At 39.2% G+C, this 20599-nt stretch overlaps 1 protein-coding gene across 12 annotated transcripts in view; it reads right to left on the reverse strand.

Moving 5' to 3' along the window:
• The window catches only part of cpt1a2b (carnitine palmitoyltransferase 1A2b), a 165227-nt gene that overhangs the window by 17914 nt on the left and 126714 nt on the right, over positions 1 to 20599 (reverse strand). For all 12 annotated transcript variants that reach the window (XM_051933696.1, XM_051933695.1, XM_051933691.1 and 9 more), the window contains 6 exons: positions 11089 to 11205; positions 10671 to 10835; positions 6189 to 6323; positions 4964 to 5116; positions 4734 to 4847; positions 3587 to 3679 (listed from right to left, as the gene is read on the reverse strand). In XM_051933696.1, the coding sequence (XP_051789656.1) occupies positions 3587 to 3679; positions 4734 to 4847; positions 4964 to 5116; positions 6189 to 6323; positions 10671 to 10835; positions 11089 to 11205 (777 nt within the window). The remainder of the gene's footprint in view (positions 1 to 3586; positions 3680 to 4733; positions 4848 to 4963; positions 5117 to 6188; positions 6324 to 10670; positions 10836 to 11088; positions 11206 to 20599) is intronic.

Here is a 20599-nt window from a genome sequence, read left to right on the forward strand (position 1 = left end):
GAAAGGAAAACGGAAGACAAAGGCAGAGATGGAAAGAGCGTGCAAGCTTATGGAGTGAGGCAAGTGGTCAGAATGAGCCTCAGGAACATGGGAACTGGAGACGGTGACAGGGGCGCTCCAACTGAATGCTTTCTTGGGAGTAGGAGCGGCTTCAGTGACCTCTGGGAGAGATGTGTGGGGCTCGTCGGGTTGCCCTAAAGACTCCGAAGTAACGGCGTCATGGAACAGAGCCCAGATATGAAAGTTGATTTTACCTGTTGGTGGGTGTCTCCTTGCAGTGCAAGGTCCAGATAGGATAAGTGGAGGTGATGCAAGTTTTTAAAAGGAAGAATTGCCTAAACCCCCCCAAGTTTTTATGGATTGTCGCTGGTTTTTCCCCTCATCGTTTTTAAAGGTACAGTCATCCCTCAACTATTGCGGGGGTTAAGTTCCAGAGCCCCCCGCGGTAGGTGAAAATCCGTGAAGTAAAACCCATATGTTTATATGGTTATTTTTATATTGTCACGTTTGGGTCACAGATTTGCACAGAAACACAGGAGGTTGTAGAGTGACAGGAACTTTATTCAAACACTGCAAACAAACATTTGTCTCTTTTTCAAAAGTTTAAACGTGCTCCATGACAAGACAGAGATGACAGTTCTGTCTCACAATTAAAAGAATGCCAACATATCTTCCTCTTCAAAGGAGTGTGTGTCAGGAGCAGAGAATGTCAGAGAGAGAGAAAAGCAATCAATCAAAAACCGATAGGTGCTGTTCGAGCTTTTAAGTATGCGAAGCACTGTGTGGGAAGCATATCGCTTGACAAAGCAGCCGCAAATAAGCCCAGCAAGGAAGGAAGCAATGTAAAGGTAGTCTTTCAGCATTTTTTAGACGAGTGTCCGTATCCTCTAGGGGTGCGAACAGCCTCCCTGCTCACACCCCCTCCGTCAGGAGCAGAGAATGTCAGAGCAATAGAGAGAGAGAGAAAAGCAAACAGTCAAAAATCAATAGGTGCTGTTTGGGCTTTTAAGTATGCGAAGCACTGTGGGGGAAGCATATCGCGCAACAAAGCAGCCACAAGTAAGCCCAGCAAGGAAGGGAGCAATATGAAGGTAGTCTTTCAGCGTTTTTTGAGGAGCGTCCATATCCTCTAGGGGTGCGAACAGCCCCCGTGCTCACAATATATTTGAGGAGTTTTACTTAATACGTAATACGTGCTCTGATTGGGTAGCTTCTCAGCCATCTGCCAATAGCGTCCCTTGTATGAAATCAACTGGGCAAACGAACTGAGAAAACATGTACCAGAAATTAAAAGACCCATTGTCCACTGAAACCCACGAACCAGCTAAAAATCCACGATATATATTTAAATATGTTTACATATAAATTCCGTGATAGAGTGAAGCCACGAAAGTCGAAGCGCGATATAGCGAGGGATTACTGTATATTTTTTTAACTGTTTTTAACCTCCATCAGCACCATTACATTTTAATTGGATTATTTATTTATTTACATTTTGGAGCACTGCACTTTTTGGATATCTTGATTGTTGAATAGTCTTAATAAAAGCACTGAGAACTTTGTGCCTTCCACTTGCTTTGTATGGTTTCTGCATTTGCTCAGCTCATCCTGGTCATGACTATCGAAGGTGTTGGGTTCAACAGTATCCCACAATAGAAGACGGAGTGTGGAGTTGACTCGCACCATCACATGGTCTCACACAGACATTCTGTTCCTGCCGACTCCCAGTTACGACATTCTAACTTTTCATGAACTTCAAGTGAGATGGGTGCTCAAGACAGGAAATCTACGGAAAGCTGCTGGACTAGACGGCACACTTAGAATGATACTTGAAGCTTGCACTGAGCAGTCAGCAGGAGTCTTTACTAACATATTCAATTTGTTATGGACGCAGGCCACTGTTCCTCACTGTCTTAAGTTGGCTATTATTATCCCTCTCCCTAAAAAGTCAGTCATCATTAACATTAATGACTACAGAATGACTGCATTGACATCAACAATCATGAAATGTTTTGAAAGAGTTATTGCTCGGCACACTAAAGCTAGCCTCCCACCTTCGAACCTCACCAGTTTGCTTACAGATCAAACAGATGCACAGAAGACACCAACAATACAGCCCTTCATACATTGATGAGTCATCTGAAACTCTCAGGGACCTATGAAAGGGTGGTTTGTTGATTATAGCTCGGCATTTAATACAATCATCCCTACCATACTTATCAATAAGCTGCATAACCTAAACTTTTCCCCCCTCCTTCTGCCCTTGGATAAAAGATTTCATTATTGGTTACCCACAAACTGTTAGAATTGGCCCCCACAGCTCCTCCACCCTCACACTTAGCATTGGCTCCCATCAGGGCTGTATACTTAGTCCAATGCTTTATGCTGTGTACACTTATGACTATACATCTAATTACTCCAGCAACACTATCATCAAGTTCATTGATGACTCCACCTTGGTAGGAATCATAACTGGTGACTATGAGTCAGCATACAGAAGCTGTCAATGTGGTGCTCCAGGAACAATCTCTCACTCAGCACCCGCAAAACTAAACAGATGATCACTGACTCCAGGAGGCCTAAAGCAGAGCCAGCCTCACTCTACATCAATGAGGACTTGGTAGAGAGGGTCACCTGTTTTAAGTGACAGGGAAATCACATCTGTGACATCCTCTACTAAACAGCAAACACTCTAGTGGTGATCAAAAAGTCAAAGCAGCAACTGCATTTCCTGAGACTTCTCTGGAAAGTGGAAATGAAAGGGAAGCTACTGTTGACCTACTACCAATCAACCATCGAGGGTGTTTTAGCATACTCTATTTAAACATGTATTGCTGGATGTACAGCAGCAGACAGGAAACCTCTGCAGAGGGTAATATGCACAGCAGAGAAAATAAATTGCTACTCTCTGTCCTCCCTGAAAAATAAATCTCCTGTGCTCAATGCCTCGGCAGAGCCAGGAAAATCATTAAAGACCCTTCCCATCCTGGCAACTTGCTGTTCACACTACTGTCTTCTGGTAGGTGGTACAAGAGCATTAAAAGTAGAACCAAAAGATCTGCAGATAGTTTTTATCCTTGGGCCATCAGAATTTTAAATTTTAAAAACTCACTGGACTGTTAATTTTTTGTCTCATTTCCAGTATGTACGATGATCAGTTTAGTGGATAATAATTTCCGCCCCTTATTTATTTATGTATGGTATTTATTTGTTATAGGATGTGTGCTTTTTGTGTTTGTTTGTCGTTGTTTGATGTACTTGATGTTGTTTGTTTGTGATGTACTTGCACCAAAGTCTCTTTCTTTCTTTCTTTCTTTCTTTCTTTCTTTCTTTCTTTCTTTCTTTCTTTCTTTCTTTCTTTCTTTCTTTCTTTCTTTCTTTCTTTCTTTCTTTCTTTCTTTCTTTCTTTCTTTCTTTCTTTCTTTCTGGTTGTCAAAAGCTATGCAATCAAATATGTTGAGTACAAAACTGACCAAATCCTATGATTTTCATTACACTATATGTATTCTGTTTATGGAATTACTAACCAGGAAGAAAAAGCACTTAGTGCATTTGCCCTTAGTTTACCTCATATAGCTTAACGTACCGTTTCAGAACTTGATATTTTGCAAGAGATGTGAAAATTGATCATCTCTTCGCCCACAATCATGTATGAAACTCCATACCCATCATCTGCTACCTGAATGGGATATAAAGAAAACCATTAAGTCCAGAGATATAGCCAACAGTTAAGAATGTTGCTGCCTGGATCTTGACCTGAACAAAATGCTATGATCACATTACATCGCCGATGGCTTGTAGACACTGGCTTTCTGCCTAGTGCTGTATCATCTTTGTTCCAGCACTCCAGGATGCTACCCCCTGTAGACTACTGAGATTTCTTGAAGGCTGGGTTTCTTATTTTTCCAAAGATCCATACTACATCTCTTGGTCAATTCTCTTTTTAAACTTTTGGGGTGAATTTTTTGGAAATCTTTTCTTGGTCTATAGCCGGGTTTTACATTCAGACTGAAAAGCAACCGTTTCTCCCCTTGACATTTTGTTTTCTGACTCTATATGTTTGAGTTTCAACAGTCTTTTATACTAACCAAGATGAGAATTGTCAAAACTATAGAATAAATGTATACTAACTTGATTGCTTTAAAAGATATTTTCAAAATGTATCCTGTTATCCTGTACTGTTACTCTTTATCCCTTCTATCATGTGTCCCTCTTTTTAGTTTTATATTATAACTATGTTTCATGTTGTAAAGCTCCATCAATGCATTCTATAACCTGCTTATCTTTCTCAGTGTCATATGGAGCTGCTACCTATCCTGGCAGAAATGAGTGCAAGGTGGTTCATTATTACTAGGTACCCATCCTTAATTGAGCAATTCATAGCCATCAACTGAGTGATATACACATCTTTACGATGTGGAAGAAAAACTGGAGTATAAGAAGAAAACTCACCCAGACATGGGGAGAACGTGCAAAATCCATTCAGGCAGTGCCCATGTCAGAATTTCAACTAATCTTTAATTTTGATATTTGCTGCTAAACATTAACAGGCACACTGCCGATTTCTTCCTGGAATATGTCAGTAATGCATTTTTTTCCTTTACTCGTTATACCTGATTTGTTGTACTGGTCATTTTACAAATTGGATGCTGTCTTCTAATCTTATTTGAAAAGAACCTGACATTACATACGGTTAATGGCAATATACACAAGGATTTAATTGATTGACTCACTGGTCCAAAGCCTCCACCACAGGATACATAATCAGGGTGGTTAACCAAGTCAAACAGTTCCACTTGCTGAACAGGAGTCTGACTGGTAGATAGTCTCCAAGGTTCAGAAAGAACCTGCAAAGTAAGAAACATAGGAAAGAAAAGATGTGCAATAATAACCATGGCACAAGTACACAGCTGGCAGGTACATTAATGTGACAGGCAAAAAAGCTTAGCTGACAAGCACTAACCTCCTTCAGGAATGGAGAATCCACCCCCAGGTATTTTGAAACTACATAAAGGCAGAACAGATGGCGATCAACACCTCCTCCAGTCATTGCCATTCGATAGAGGTGTTGGTGTTTCTCTGAAGCCAGTTGGAAAAGTCTGAGCTTCTCAGAAAGCTTAATGCAGAAAGGTGAGGAAAAATCATTAATTATCAACTCCATCACAAAATTGCTTTCATATTTACTTTAGCAGTTAAGTGACAGAAAAGACTGCTTTCCAGCAACCCATAAATTCCACTGGAGGGTTGTTTGATGGTCTGACATATGCCTATACACATTTGTCTTTAATGGTTTGAGAGATGCTCCTTATCAGTACTGTACCAAAGAAATTACCACAAGTCATCCAATAACTGTTTACAATGTATTCACTTTAAATCAGTGTTTCAATTGATCTAGTCTTGATAATATTTACTGTTAAGTGCTGAAAGACATGGTAGAATCAGCTCGAGAATTACGGTAGTGTCTGGATCAGTTACTATGAAACCAGAACAGAACACCAATATAACAAATGATAGTGAAGCTTGGATTTTACTGTGCAAGCTCATGATGCATTTTTTTTTACTTGTGATCACAGTAGATCTACCTTTATTAGCCATTTCTGTGTAATAAATTTCAAACCAACTGGGCTGTTGTCTTTTGACAATTTTATGCAACTGGGAGAAAGTTGTTGGTAGTTTTGTATAAGCTGAACAAATAACCTAAGCCCTACTACAAAAGTCATGTTTGGACTTAACAAAACTATACAAATCTACATTTTTGCTTTTTATTAGGTACTAGGCATTGATTCTTTTGTTAATCTCTTCCAAGTGTGCATGTGAGACAAACACTGTGAGTAAATTAAAAATGGATCTGTTTGATACATTATTATGTCCTGGGTTTGTCTTCTGTCTGGCAAAAGAATCTTAATCCTGTTTATTTTAAGCGGTCAAAACAGGTTCAACCAACATACTATTTAAAGTATAAACCAGATCAGCTCAAAGACTTTGTGTCAACTACCTCTCCAATCCAGACTTCCTTTCAAACCAAGGTCAGTTTACAAACACATTATCTACGTAATACATAAATATATTTTAATTAGGAGAACAATACAGTATATAAACAGTAAGTTTATGATATGAGACAAACTATGTTATAATTTAACAGATGAAAGCAAGGTATCTCAAGTAAATTAAATAGATTACACACTCACCTCTATACGATTATTCTCCATAGCTCGAACAAAAGCACAAGATTGCTTGGAACAGGAACGCACTGTCTCAGTCCTACCCTCTCGAAATAAACGAGTCATTGAGGCTTCATATGTTAGACAGAATTTCCCTTTGTCCTGCAGAGATAAAGAGAAGAAATGAGGCAGACAGGCTTAACCACATTTACTTGAAAAAACAAATCTATTTATTTGGCAGATTTTGTTGAAAAGAATAAATAAATAAAATAAGTGTTGAGAGATATGTTGAGTGCAGCAGTGATTGTTGTAAGCAAGAGGTGCACAAAAGAATCTCCAGGAAACTGTCCATTATACTGACTAAAGGATTTTCTCTGGCATTGAGTCAGGGTAGGTAAACTGTTCACTCGTCTTTTTGTCAGCCAACTATTTGAAACGGCTCAGATGTAACACAGTATGGATGATAACTGTGTATTATTTATCACCAGTCGGCCTCTGACAAAAGAGAGGAGGAGAGAGAGAGAGAGACAGAGAGAGAGAGAGAGAAAGAGCAATTGCAAAGACATATTAAGCAACAGACCAGAAGATACACCTGTTTTGTAACACAGGAACTGAAAACAAAACAGATTTCTTAAGAGACTGTGACTTGCTATTGACAACCAGAGGGCTAAACCTTTATTGTAGTTGGACATAATTTGAAAATAATCATTTATCTGAGCACTATTACTCAACTGGAGCAAAAACACTAAAGACAGAGAATCGAGATGAGACGAAAAAGCTGCGAAATATAAACTAGAATGCAAGAACATTAATCACTAAACTGCAATGGTTCACTGGTAAAACCCGTAAACTCAGACAAAGTGTTACTGGTGCTGTACTGAAATTTATAAACACGTATTTGTGAATTATGAATTGTGGTACCTCTTGGGACATTGCCTTTAACATCAATATCTTAAGTGCATCCCCGAGGCTTATGTTTAAATTCCTTTCTTATGTCTTTCTCTTTTATTTTTAATTCTTTAATTACTATTGTTGATATCAGTACTGCTGTATTTATTCATTACATCATTGTTATTAGTTTTGTTTATTTATTTTCAATGTGTGAGAATTTGTCCTACAATGTTCCATGTATTTTGTGGGTGGTTGCCCAAGTGGCAGGGCTGCCTGTCCGTCTCTCTCTAGGGGCAGCCCCCAGCTCTATAAAGGTTGAGGAGACAGGCAGTTAAATTGGTGCATTGTATGCACTGCATTTTGGCAAGTTCTCTTGTGCTTTTTCTTATTTTACTTATTGTTTTGTTATTGGATTTCTGGCATTTAATCTTGCCCTGTTTTTAACCAGCCTGTTTGGATTGTGCATTGGGTTTCTGTTTGTTACTGGATTGCCCTTTTCTAGGCAACTCTTTTTGTGTCTTTCTGCACTTTGATAATTTATAAAGATTTATTGCTTGTGTAGTGGATTTAAAATGGTTGCTGATGCTTTGAAGGAAGACAGACACACCAATATCCAGATTCTGCCGTTTATTCTGCAACAGCGTCATCCAGCTATAAGACAAGCAGTAAGGGGCACAGTCTGTGACAGGTGCTCTCTCAGTCTCCTGCAACAGCGTCATCCAGCTTTTGCAAGGAGTCTGCTGTTACACTGCATGTGTGTTCTATGGGTATTTCATTAATTAAAGCCCCCCAAGCTACAACAGGCAAACGAACTATTATACAAAAGATACACTGATTGTATTCATATTTAACAAAATTCACAATATACAAAACAAAAAAAAAATTCAGTATTAAAAAAAATAGTTTTGAGAATGTTCACTAAAATAAAACATAATAAACTAACTCAGCCACACTTGCCCTTTTTGTCTCTTTGCCAAGGGATTATGATAATTCCTTCTCTAGTTTGGCATATTTGATATAACTGGGACAATTAAGAATACATATTTTTGAACTTAGCAACCTATAATCTGCCTTCCGAGATTCTACCGATGGCAATGTGTTGCATTCAAATATTAAACAGAAAAATATACATTTCTCTCAATTAAAAAACAATAAATTAAAAAAACATAGGACTATAAACCTTGAAAACTGAGCGTTCAGTATATTCAAATCTCATGAACTAAAAAAAAAAAATCTGAAGAAAAATCAGTATTCTAATAGATCAAAACAGGCTTTCTTTTTTAAGAGGCATTAACAGATGTTGTGCTGAGGACAAGTACTATTCACACTCGTGTACTTTTTCTTTCCAGGATGAGCTGTGAATGGGTAAACTCTCTTTCAGATACCCAAACAATGGCAGTATCGTGAAACAAGACCTTTGTAGTGTCCCACTGTGTTCCAATTCAAAATAAAAACCACCTTACCTGATTTTCACAGCTTTCCAACTGATAAACAAACCTACACTGACAATTATAAAGGAATACTTCCACAAAAATATGTATCATCTTTACCCTCTTTATGCTTTTGTTTTGTAGTGCTTTAGAACAGAATTTTTTCCAAAAAATCTTTTTTTTTTAAGTGAAAGAAAAGAGGTGGAATAAATGTGACCCATTTCTAACTAACTAATAGAATGTAGGTTTTCCTGTCAATGTGTCAGTTGCAAATTTTGTGAGAATGGCTAATTTGGTGAGGAAGTATACCAAGATGAAAGTAGAAGGGATATAGCCCAGACACAGGCAGAAGAAAAAGGCACTATACTTAGAGCTGGTGTCTGATAATATGAAAAAATGTGTATCACCCCAATGGATGCTTGTGAAGGTCCAGGTTAGCTCCATGCTCCCATTGGCCTTTGGGAAGCCTATTGCTCCTGGATCATCGATACCTTAACTGTGATGAGCCTGGCAGATGAGGACACATATATTCCAGACAAAGGTGATAAAGTGAATAGCACTTTTATTATAATTCCTCCAAAACTCAAAAGCAGTGTTCAAATAAATAGTGCAGTGATTCAAAAAGATAAATAATCCAATAAAAACAATCCTTTTGCTAGTGGAGGTCAAGAACAAGTCAGTAAATAGTTAATAAAAACAAGGTTAAAATAACTAGGCCGGACTCACTTCAAAAACACAAGCCTTGGTGCTTTCTTTTCAAATCGACAGGATTTTGGCAGCAGAAGAGACGCCCTACCGCCAGGTAAGGCCAACATTCTATCCTTTGTCTCGGTTCCTGCTATCCATGGCACTCAGTAGGGTGACGCTCCAAACCCAATCGCTCCTAGGCTTGGGTCCCCACTACCTATGGCTCATCAGCAGGGCTCCCCATCCCAGCCTCATCTCGCTCCATCTAGCTCCTGTTGCCTTCCCTGGATTTACATGTGAACAAGCACCAGGTCACTCCAGCTCCCTGACCTACTCAGCTGGAGTGGCCTCCTTCAGCCCCTGAGCATTGGCCTCATACTCCCCTAACACACTCACGTACACCCGCGCCTGATTGGAGCAATTAAGTGAGCATTATCTCGGAGTGGATGAATGATTGTAGATGGTATGGAAGTATGAAGCGTGGTGCTCTATAGCAATAGGGATTAGGTTATCTTAAAGGGAAAAATTAAGTTAATAAAGGCATTTCTGTTCCAAAATGTCAATGACATACATACATTGTGTTAAAGGTAAAATAAATGTAACCATGAATCCTAATGTGCTCCTTTTGGAAAAATCTTTCATTTATTCTAACTCAGAAGGCAAGCAGAATAAATGAAATGACAGATTTGAAACACAAGAATGTGGGACAGCTCAATATTTTAGTGAACGCTGTTGTAAGAATGTAAATTTTAATTCCACAGAGTTTATTTTTAACCTTAACTGTTCATGGAATAATGCATTCTAGAAAGGATTTGAAAATTCACAAATTAGAGCTTGATAAAGTTGATAAAATTAAACATGTCAAGAAGAGCAGTACTGAGCTGTCCTGAAAATACTTTTTGAGGAAGATGGATCATATGTCAATGTCAAAAGTATAGTAAATTATAAAATAGAGAAAACTTGCAATTAAAAATCATAATGTTGATGAGTTTTATAAACCTTGACAACACACCAGTCCATTGATAAACATACTGGAACAATTTAAAGTCTCCAATCAAACCATATTTATTTTTCAATGTGGAAAGAAATTAGAACAAACTGCAATCTATATTCAAAGAGAGAGCAGACTGAGATTTTTCTGATTCCTTGAGCTGAGGCAATTAACAATTGAATCACTGTACCAAATTCCAAACAAAATGTTAAAACAGAAAATAAAAATAGATAAGTAAATATAGCAATGGAAAGCCTTACACTGTAAACTTTATCTTCTGTTTTACTCACATAAAGCAAACAAATGACTCCATACACAAGACAAAAATGCTTAAGCTGAATCTTGTGAGTTTAATCTAAAGAAAGTTTCAGAATGATTTTCCCCTCATTATAGCTTAAGTTACTTTCTAAAACTAATGACCAATTAGATTTTTAGTTCCATAAAGAACTATTTAAGAATATACATTATAAGAGTCAATGACAATGTCGAGAAAAAAAAAAAGACACTTACCCTGTAATGTGCCAGCTGCAGTGCAATTTGTATAAAAGCATCAGGACTGATCTTGCACTTTTTTATGCAGCCTTTTCCAAATTCTCGGAAGGGGAGGACATGAAAATCTACATCTTCAGCAAGAGCCTGAGCAACTGCGTGGGAGCTGGTAATCACATCTTGACACTGAGGATGGTGAAGAACGTGAGTAAAGAACATGGAATTCACTATGCTACATTATGTTAAAGTTTAACTTATCTCTACCCTAATCATTTGCAAAGGCTTGTCTTTAACTGTTTTGGCTTCTAGACTGATGTGCGACTAAAGTGGTGGTAACAAAAAAGCTTTATTTCAACAAATACCTAAACAATTATTGAGAGGGGACTACCTAAGTTTCATTCTACAAAAAGGATACTCAGTAAATATCGAGTCAGTTTACCTCTTTTGGTATATCCCAAGTCAAACGATGTGGTGGAGGAATAGTGAAATCCACATCTCCTTTACAGTGGCCATCTTCATTATAACCCAACTGGAAACAGTCTGTTGCTAAAACATACTAAGTAAATGGAAAAATGTTTCAGTGTCTGACCATGCAATGCCCATAGCTATTTGTTTAAATGCTAAAACCCAGAGTACCGGGTATATTAACTCCTGACCTGTGCCAATTTGCACCAGCTTTTGGCTATTTGTACAACTTGTCATCTTATGTAAAATAACCTAAATTTAAAACCTAGTACTATGAAAGCACTGTATATATAAATTAAGGATGAATACTCCTTATATACTAGAAATACTACTCTACTTTGTCTTTGACTGTAAAACACAAAATAACAACTAATCCAGTCCATGAGTTTTGGACCACGTTTTTAACAAGTAGGCTAAAGTTTCATGTTCAAGAAACAGGTCAAAGAAGATTTTAAGTGGTCAGACCTTCATCATATTTATAATTTGAGTAGAGTGTGTGGTGTGAATTTTCCATTTTATCCACTTCAAAGGCAAATAAAACAAATTCAGATTTTTCATGTAACTAAACATATTAAATATTTTAACTTAAACTTGAACAACTGCTCTGAATCAATTTATCTGTAACTTGGTGAATTTTGTGGAAATCTGCATACAGCCATAATGGTCTTTAGGCTAGCATCCTTTTAGGTGACAAACAGAAGATTCAAAACTCAAAGTGGAAACACTTTTTTTAAATAAAAAAAGGAAGTTTCTGTCGCAAACAGACATCCTGGTAATTTAATAAAGGCGTAACATGTTCTCAATGTTTCTTTGCACTAGCTACTGTGACTACCATCTTTAAAAAAACCCTGAAGTTTAAAAGCTAAAAGCTCAAACTTTAGACTGAAGTTAAATTTACAAAAACATTTATTTTTAAAATCCTAAACGTGTTCAGTAAATTTTGTAAATTTCAGGACAGTGATTCGACTGTTGTAGGTATTGGCTTTAATAACTATGAATTTTAAAACCTTGATGGTGAGTAGTTGAATTCAGCCAAAACCAGTTGGCTCATAAGTGAAAGTTGTTCACCAAAATTTTGTAAAAATCAGATCATTCATTCTAAGATTACAGTGTCCACAAAATATTTACCACAGAAAAACATCCTTTTAAAAATGCTCAAAACACAAAACCCAAAGTCGATCTTTTCCATGAAAATGATACAGTGGAACCTCGGTTCACGACCATAATTCGTTCCAAAATTCTGGTCGTAAACCAATTTGGTCGTGAACCGAAGCAATTTCCTCCATAGGATTATATGTAAATACAATTAATCCGTTCCAGACCGTACGAACTGTATGTAAATATATATATTTTTTTAAATTTTTAAGCACAAATAAAGTTAATTATACCATAGAATGCACAGCGTAATAGTAAACTAAATATAAAAACATTGAATAACACTGAGAAAACCTTGAACAACAGAGAAAACTAACACTGCAATAGTTCATGCTATAGTGCTAGGAACCACTCGCTAAAAACACTTTTTTTTAATGAGTTTTAAGCACAGGGGAAAAAATGAACATTTGAAAAATCCGCAATTTAATAAACCACCAAAAAATGTAACATTGCAACAATGCAGGCTATGAACCGATCACTGTAAACAGAACTGAAAACAAAAACAAGCCTTCTCTACCTTATGCGTCCCTCCCTCTCTTTTGCTAGCCTGGAGCGCCTGTGTGTGTGTCTCTCTAGCGCTCCTGTGTGTGTGCGCGCCTCTCTCTAACTCCTGTGTGTGTGCGCGTCTGTCTCTCTCTGGCGCTGCCTGTGTGTGTGTGAGTGGCTCTCTCTCTCGCTGCCTGTGTGTGTGTGCGTGTGTGTCGCGCGCTCTCGCTCTCTCTTGCTCGCTGCACAGGAAATGCACAGGGAGAGACTGAACATGTACAAACCGAAAGGGAACCTGGCTTGTTCGTATACCGAGTGTGTGGTCGTGAACCGAGGCAAAAGTTTGGCGAACTTTTTGGTCGTAAACCAATTTCTACATGTACCGAGACGTTCGTGAACCAAGGTTCCACTGTACTTCATTTGTGAAACATGGAGAAAATTAAATAAAATAGCAAGTTTTACTGTAAGCCCATATTAGAAGCATAACATGTAATGAAAGTTTTTAATTAAAGTTTGAATTGACAAATATTGCAATGTATGAGCTAGCCACATTCAAAGACACTTTGAATTAGCTCAGTGAAGGCTCCAGGACTAAACAGCAATGTGCAAAACTTGAGTTACATTAAGTCTTTAAAATTAAAATGCTATACTACTGACAGCTGCATGTGTCAAAATGTGTTAACAATAATGGTGCAGGAGAGAAGCAATGAAAGTAAGAATTTCACTATACTCTGTGCAGTGTACTGTGTACTATTCCTACTATTAAAAAAAGGCATTAGGCAATTTATTTCCGCAATTTCTTTTAATGGGGCGGCGCAGTGGGTAGCGCTGCTGCCTCGCAGTTAGGACACCCGGGTTCGCTTCCCGGGTCCTCCCTGCGTGGGGTTTGCATGTTCTCCCCATGTCTGCGTGGGTTTCCTCCAGGTACTCCAGTTTCCTCCCACAGTCCAAAGACATGCAGGTTAGGTGCACTGGCGATTCTAAAATTGTCCCTAGTGGGTGTGTGTGTACCCTGCGGTGGGCTGGCGCCCTGCTCGTGGTTTGTTCCCTGCCTTGTGCCCTGTGTTGGCTGGGATTGGCTCCAGCAGACCCCCGTGACCCTGTAGATAGGATATAGCAGGTTGGATAATGGATGGATGGATAAATTTCTTTTAACAGATCCGATATATTTCATAAGCAAACCGATGGGGTAAAAACTATATTTGACTTACGATTATCATTTTCTAGGTAAACCAATGTATAATCTTTAACAACGGGCACATTCAAATCGTCCCTTACTTTATTATGGCAACACATTCTTGAAGAATATGTTAGTTTTTCCTTTAAGATCAATTTTGACTAATTCATAACTGATAAAATGAAGAAGCCTAGTATATTATACTATTAATTAACCTGATAATAGTCATCTCAGATAAATGTATCATTGTATTTTATGTATTTTTATGTAAAGATGCTCACAACATGCATACTGGAAATACTAAGAGATCTATGTGCTGAAAAATACCAATTCTAACTAATTTGTAAGAGGTTGAAAGTGTTCCTAACACTTCAGGACAACTATCACAGCTATCAGATGACATGGTTGAGTTTATTAGAACATTAGAACAATCTAGATAAAAACATACCATTTGGCCCAACAAAGCTCACCAGTCCTATCCAATTATTTATTTAAAAAAAAACTTCATTTCAAATTTTAAAAGTCCCTAAACCCTATTGTCTGTCTATCACACTACTTGATAGCTTATTTCAAGTGTCTATGGTTCTCTGTGTAAAAAAAAAAAAAAAACTTTCTAAGGTTTGTGAGAAGTTTACCCTTAGGAAGTTTCCAACTGTGTTCTTGATGAACTCATTTAAAAATAGCAGACTTGATCCACTGTACTAATTCCCTTCTTAATTTTAAACACTTGAATCTTGTCTCCTGTTAATCTTCTTAAACTGAAAAGGCTCAGCTCTTTTAATCTTTCTTCATAATTCATCCCCAGTAGTCCCAAAATCAGCCTAGTTGGTCTTCTCTGGACTTTTTCTAGCACTGCTATGTATTTTTGCAGTCTGGAGATCAAAACTGAACATAATACTTCAGATGAGGCCTCACCAGTGCACTATAAAACTTCAGCATAACCTCCCTGGACTTGTACACTATATATCATGCTATATAACCCAACATTCTGTTAGTCTTCTTAATGCCTTCTGAACACTGTCTGGAAGTTGATAGTGTAGAGTCCACTAAGACTCCTCAATCCTTCTCCTTCCCACCATGTATTGAAACCTAACATTTTTACTTCCTATATGTAATGCTTTACGTTTACTAGCATTAAATTTCATCTGCCACAAATCTACCCAAGCCTATATGCTGTCCAAGTCACTCTGTAATGATTAAACAGATTCCACTTATATTCCTATCCAAATCATTTATATATATTAAAAATAGGAGCAGCCCTAGCACTGACCCTGGTGGAACACCACTCATAACAACAACCAATTCTGATAAGGTATCTTGCACCATAACCTTATGCTACCTATGTCTGAGCTAATTTTGCAACCATTTACAAACATCACACTAAATCCCTCTTCTTTTAGTTTGATGCCCAACCTCTTATATGGCACCTTATCAAATGCGTTCTGAACGGCAAAATAAATATCATATGCTCTAATCTGATCATACTCTTTTGCTGCTCTCTCATAGAATTGACTTCCCTTTTCTGAAGCCTTGCTGACTGTTCAGTAAAACTCTTGCTTTTGCCATGTGTTGCTCAATCCTTAATAGTTCCTTCCATTAATTTACCTGTCATGCATGTTAGGCTTACTGGCCTGTAGCTACTTGGATTTGCCCGATAACCCTTTTCATGTAATGGGATAAAATTTGCCAGTTTTCAGTCCTTCAGAATTTCTATAATGTGCAGTGACTTCCAAAAAAAATGTGTCAAGGGGTTATATATGTACGCACTAAACTCCGTAAGAACTCAAGGGTAAATATTATCTGGTCCTGGTGATTTGTTTGATTTCAGCCTATTTAATCTAACCAGTACTTCTCCCTCTACAGTTTACAAATAGCTCAGTACCTCCTTAGTAGCCCTTTTTTACCACTAGAAGGTTATCTACATCCTCACATGTGAAGACCACAGAAAAATACCAGTTTAGAGCATCCGCTATTTTACCGTCCGTATATTTTAATTCTCTTTTACTATTCCTGATGCACTTCACCTCATCATTGTCTGTTCTTTTACTACTAAAAAACTGAAAGAATCTCTTTGGGCCATCTTTCACCTTATCTGCTATAGTCCTCTCTAAATGTCTTCTAGCCTCCCTAATATCCTTCTTGATGGTTGCCCCCATGTTCTCATGTGTCCTATGATTCACATTGGAGTTATTAGTCTTATACTCCTTATACAGCTTGCTTATTCCTTTGCAGTTTCTTTTTTAACTCTATTAATCCACTGCAAAGTTTATTAAAATTTCCTACTAATTCCAAATGTAGGTATGCATCTATCCTGCATTACATGTAAAACGTTTTAAAACCTGTTCCACTGCTCCTCGACCATCTCCACATTTAAAAGCTTATCTATCCTCCTTAGATTTTGCTGCATCTGCTCAAAATTTGCCCTACCAAAGTTAAACTTAACAGTTTCAGTCTTTGCATCCGCACTCTTACAAAACACTGAGAACTTACTAAATTATGGTCACTTAACCCTAGGGGTGCTATCACCCGAACAACCTCATTTCTATCGTGATTATTACAAAATAAAAAATCCAGACAGGCTTACCCTCATGTTGCTGCTTTAACATATTGTATTAAAAAACAGTCACTGATTACTTCTAAAAACTCCTGCTCTTGTACTCTTGCGGTGTCAATGGAGGCTCTGATTGTGGCACTCGAGAGTCTGAGTGTCTGGACTTGTGAGTGTCTTGGATAAAAACCTAGATCCATGCCTTTAATGACATCTTAGGCACAGCCATCAGCAGTGTATCTGTCTGTGGACAGAGTGTCGACCTTGTTGAGAAGCTTAATTACCTCGGCAGTGACATTCATATCTCTGGTGACTCTTCCTATGAAGTCAGTAGATGGATTGGGAGAGCATGGGGGGTCATGAGGTCAGTGGAAAGGGGTGTGAAGCACTCCTAATGTCTATGCAAAAGGACGAAGGTCCAAGTCTTTAGAATCCTGGTGCTTCCTGTCTTGCTATATGGTTGCGAGACATGGACGCTATCCAGTGACCTGAGACGAAGACTGGACTCCTTTGGTACCGTGTCTCTCCGGAAAATCCTTGGGTACCGCTGGTTCGACTTTGTGTCGAATGAGTGGTTGCTCATGGAGTCCAGAATGAGGCACATTACCTGTATTGTGAGGGAACATCAGTTACATATGCTGCGATTCCCCGAAGGGTGATCCGGCTCGCAGGATCCTCATTGTTAAGGACCTGAGTGGCTGGACCAAGCCAAGGGGATGCCCACATAACATCTGGCTGTGGCAGATAGAAGGTCATTTCCGGAGGGTGGGACTGGACTGCATGTTTGGCTTGTGGGTGGGGGGTTTACAACCAGGATCTTGAGCTGTTCCGTCATGTGGTGAGTACGGCAACACACTGTACCAGTGCATGCTCCCCAACATGACCTGACCTGCTCTTGTACTCCACTATTTGCAAGTTGATTGCAGTTAATATTTGGGTAGCTACACTTCCCTTTTTACTATTATTAAAAACATGTGCACTGAAATTATTGTCAGCATGGGGTGGTCTATATCAATCACCCTCCTAAAATAAGACCTCTTTCCTTAATGCTTTCCAGGTGAAGCCACATGTCTTCACTAAGATGGGGCTCATTGTCCAACTGAATAGGACTTGCCTTTAATTCTGTTTGACATAAACAGCAAGCCCACCTCCTTTTCTGTTCTATCCTTCCTAAAACGTGTACCGCTCTATGTTATACTCATCCCCATCTTTGTTATTTAGCCAGGTTTCCGTTATTGCGATAAAATCAGAATTATGCACCGTTACATACAACTCCAACTCACTTGTTTTACTTTTGAAACTTCTAGCATTAAGGCAACCTGTTTTTAATGTATTACTCATTTTACTTTTGCATTTAAATGTTGGGTAAAAATTTACATTACTATGCATTTTTATTTTCAACACTATGGTTTATTCCTCCATGTACAGTTCTAAACCTGGCCTGTCCTAAACTCCCTGTTCACCATACCCTAGTTTAAACAATCCTTGACTAACCTACTCATATGCCTCCCCAACACACTAGTACCCCTCCACTTCAGATATAACCCATTGTGGCAGAAAAGGTCCTATTTGTTCTAAACGTAGTCTCAGTGCCTCATAAACCTATACCCTTTTACCCTACACCAAGATTTGAGCCACGTGTTAAGCCTTCTAATCTCCTCAGTCTTTCCTGGACTGGCGCATGGCACAAGCAGAACTTCAGAGAAGACTACCTTGTCAGTTCTGCTCCTCAGCCTGGAACCTAAATTTGGTTCATAGAACTGACAGACTACCCTTATGTATGAAATTTGTTCCAACCTAGACAACAACAACTGGATCCAATCCCCCATCTCTGGCCAAGAGCCTATCCACCCTTCCAAGGAGGTCTCCCACCTGTGCATCCAGAAGGCAACACACTGTGTGAGAATCTCTGCATCTGCAACAAACCTAAGCATTTCAATCCCCCAAATGATTGAGTACCCAACTATCACTACCTCTCATTTTCTGGGAACTATTTCTAAGGTGGTCTGTTGGGGCTCCTTATGCCTGCCTACCACCTCAGAATCTTCAGAGACACCATCCAGCTCAGCAAGAACCTGAAAACTGTTTGATACTTCTAATTCTGGTAGTGATGCCCCTAGACAGTATACATCCTTTGAGCCTTATGACCGTGACCCACCTATCTCTACCTGTCTGGTCTGGAATCTCCTCCTGCGCCACTTTAGGGGTGCACACTATCTCTCTAAAGGACACCTGGGCTAGGTCCGTCAATTCTCTACTACAATGCATGCCATTAAACTCCTCCTCCTCTTCAGCAACCCTGGGCTCAAGCTGCTGCTCATCTCCTAAAGATGTAACCCTCATAGAAGTCTGCCTCCTTCAAGCTGTTCTCTAACAAGTCCAACATCCAACAAGACTTGCATTGCACTGGCCTCATTATTAAAATGTAACTTTGGGTTACTAAAACTGCTCAACGCTTTTTGTATTAAATTTTAATTACAGTACAGTGGAACCTCGGGTCACGACCATAATTCGTTCCAAAACTCTGGTTGCAACCCGATTTGGTCATGACCAGAAGTAATTTCCCCCATAGGATTGTATGTAAATACAATTAATCCGTTCCGGACCGTAAGAACTGAATGTAAATATATTTTTTTAAAGATTCTTAAGCACAAAAATAGTTAATTATACCATAGAATGCACTGTGTAATAGTAAACTAAATGTAAAAACATTGAATAAACACTGAGAAAACCTTGAACAGAGAAAACTAACATTGCAAGAGTTCACGCTATAGCTTTACAAACTGCTCACTGTAAACACTTTTTTTTAATGAGTTTTAAGCACAGGGAAAAAAATGAACATTTGAAAAATCCTTAATTTATACAAAAACTAACCATAAACAACCAAGAAAACTAACCTTGCATGAGTCGAGTTCTGGCATGAAGGAAGTGAGGAGGAACTGGGTGGCGAGGAGATTACAGTTTTGAGGTACAGTCTATGACGATGCGGGTTCGCTGCATGCTCCCATCTCACTTCCCGGAGCCCTTAACCCTGTCACCGTCAGTAATGTTACCGATGAGCCCGACAGTGAGGCACTACAATGGAGCAAGGGGATGGTGCAAAAAGTGCCAAGTGCTTTTATGAAAACCAACAAAACAAAGTCCAAATTAAATAAAGTGCAGTGCTTTCAGAATCCTTCAATAAATAAATCCCATAAAAACAGAAGTGAAGTGGAGGTTAAAATCCAATAGAAAAAAGTCTTCATTAAATACGAGGTTAAAACAATGCTGGAAGCAGTCTCTTTAAAAACAAGACCGGTGCATTCTTTAACCCCACTGCTTCTCCCTATCCAGGCTTCGCAACAGGGGAGCCACTCTACCTGCAGCTGTCCTTCCTTCTTCCTTCTGGTCTGGAGGCCTCCCGATCCCTGGCTTCGGTTGCGCACTCTCCAGACCGAGACTTGGCTTCCATGGCGACCAGGACGCCCACGTCAGGGAATTTACTGCCCAAGCCTCACGATTCCTGCTGCCTTCTCAGCCTTACGCGGCCAGCCGTCCTTCTTCTGGTCACTCCAGCTACTTGATCGCTCAGCTGGAGCGACCACTTCCTTCTGCCCCACCGAGTGTCGGCCAAACACCCCTGCTTGGGCTCACTGTCCAGCTGCCTGCCTGCGAGCACACACTTGCTTGCTCACTCGCAATGGATCTTTTCGCACTGCTTCCTGCTTACTTCCTCACTCCACAACCTCCGTCTTTCTTTTCTTTTTCCTCCCTTTAGGCACCTCGCGCTTCTATTTATGAAAATGACGTGGCAGCTGTAGCAATCAGCAGCCCTGGGACCAATTACGGATGTGGACGGTTTCCCACCTGTGCACTTAGGTGAGAAACGCCCACACCACGAATTCCCCTGGAACTGCTTCAGCCACTCAACCACCACGCCCCCTCACTAAGCTGCAAGCGCAGTGATTATTTATTTAAAACTGGCCTCTTGGCGTGAGCTGTGGACCCGCTATACCACAAAGACCCTCTGCGCAATGCACGTCTGACCGAGAACAATGTACAGGGAGAGACTGAACACGTGCGTAAATTACCAGCGCGTACGAACCGGAAGGGAAACGAAATAGAGCACAAAGAGTTCAC

The sequence above is a fragment of the Erpetoichthys calabaricus genome, chromosome 11, assembly GCF_900747795.2.
Source record: "Erpetoichthys calabaricus chromosome 11, fErpCal1.3, whole genome shotgun sequence".
Taxonomy (NCBI): Eukaryota; Metazoa; Chordata; class Cladistia; order Polypteriformes; family Polypteridae; genus Erpetoichthys; species Erpetoichthys calabaricus.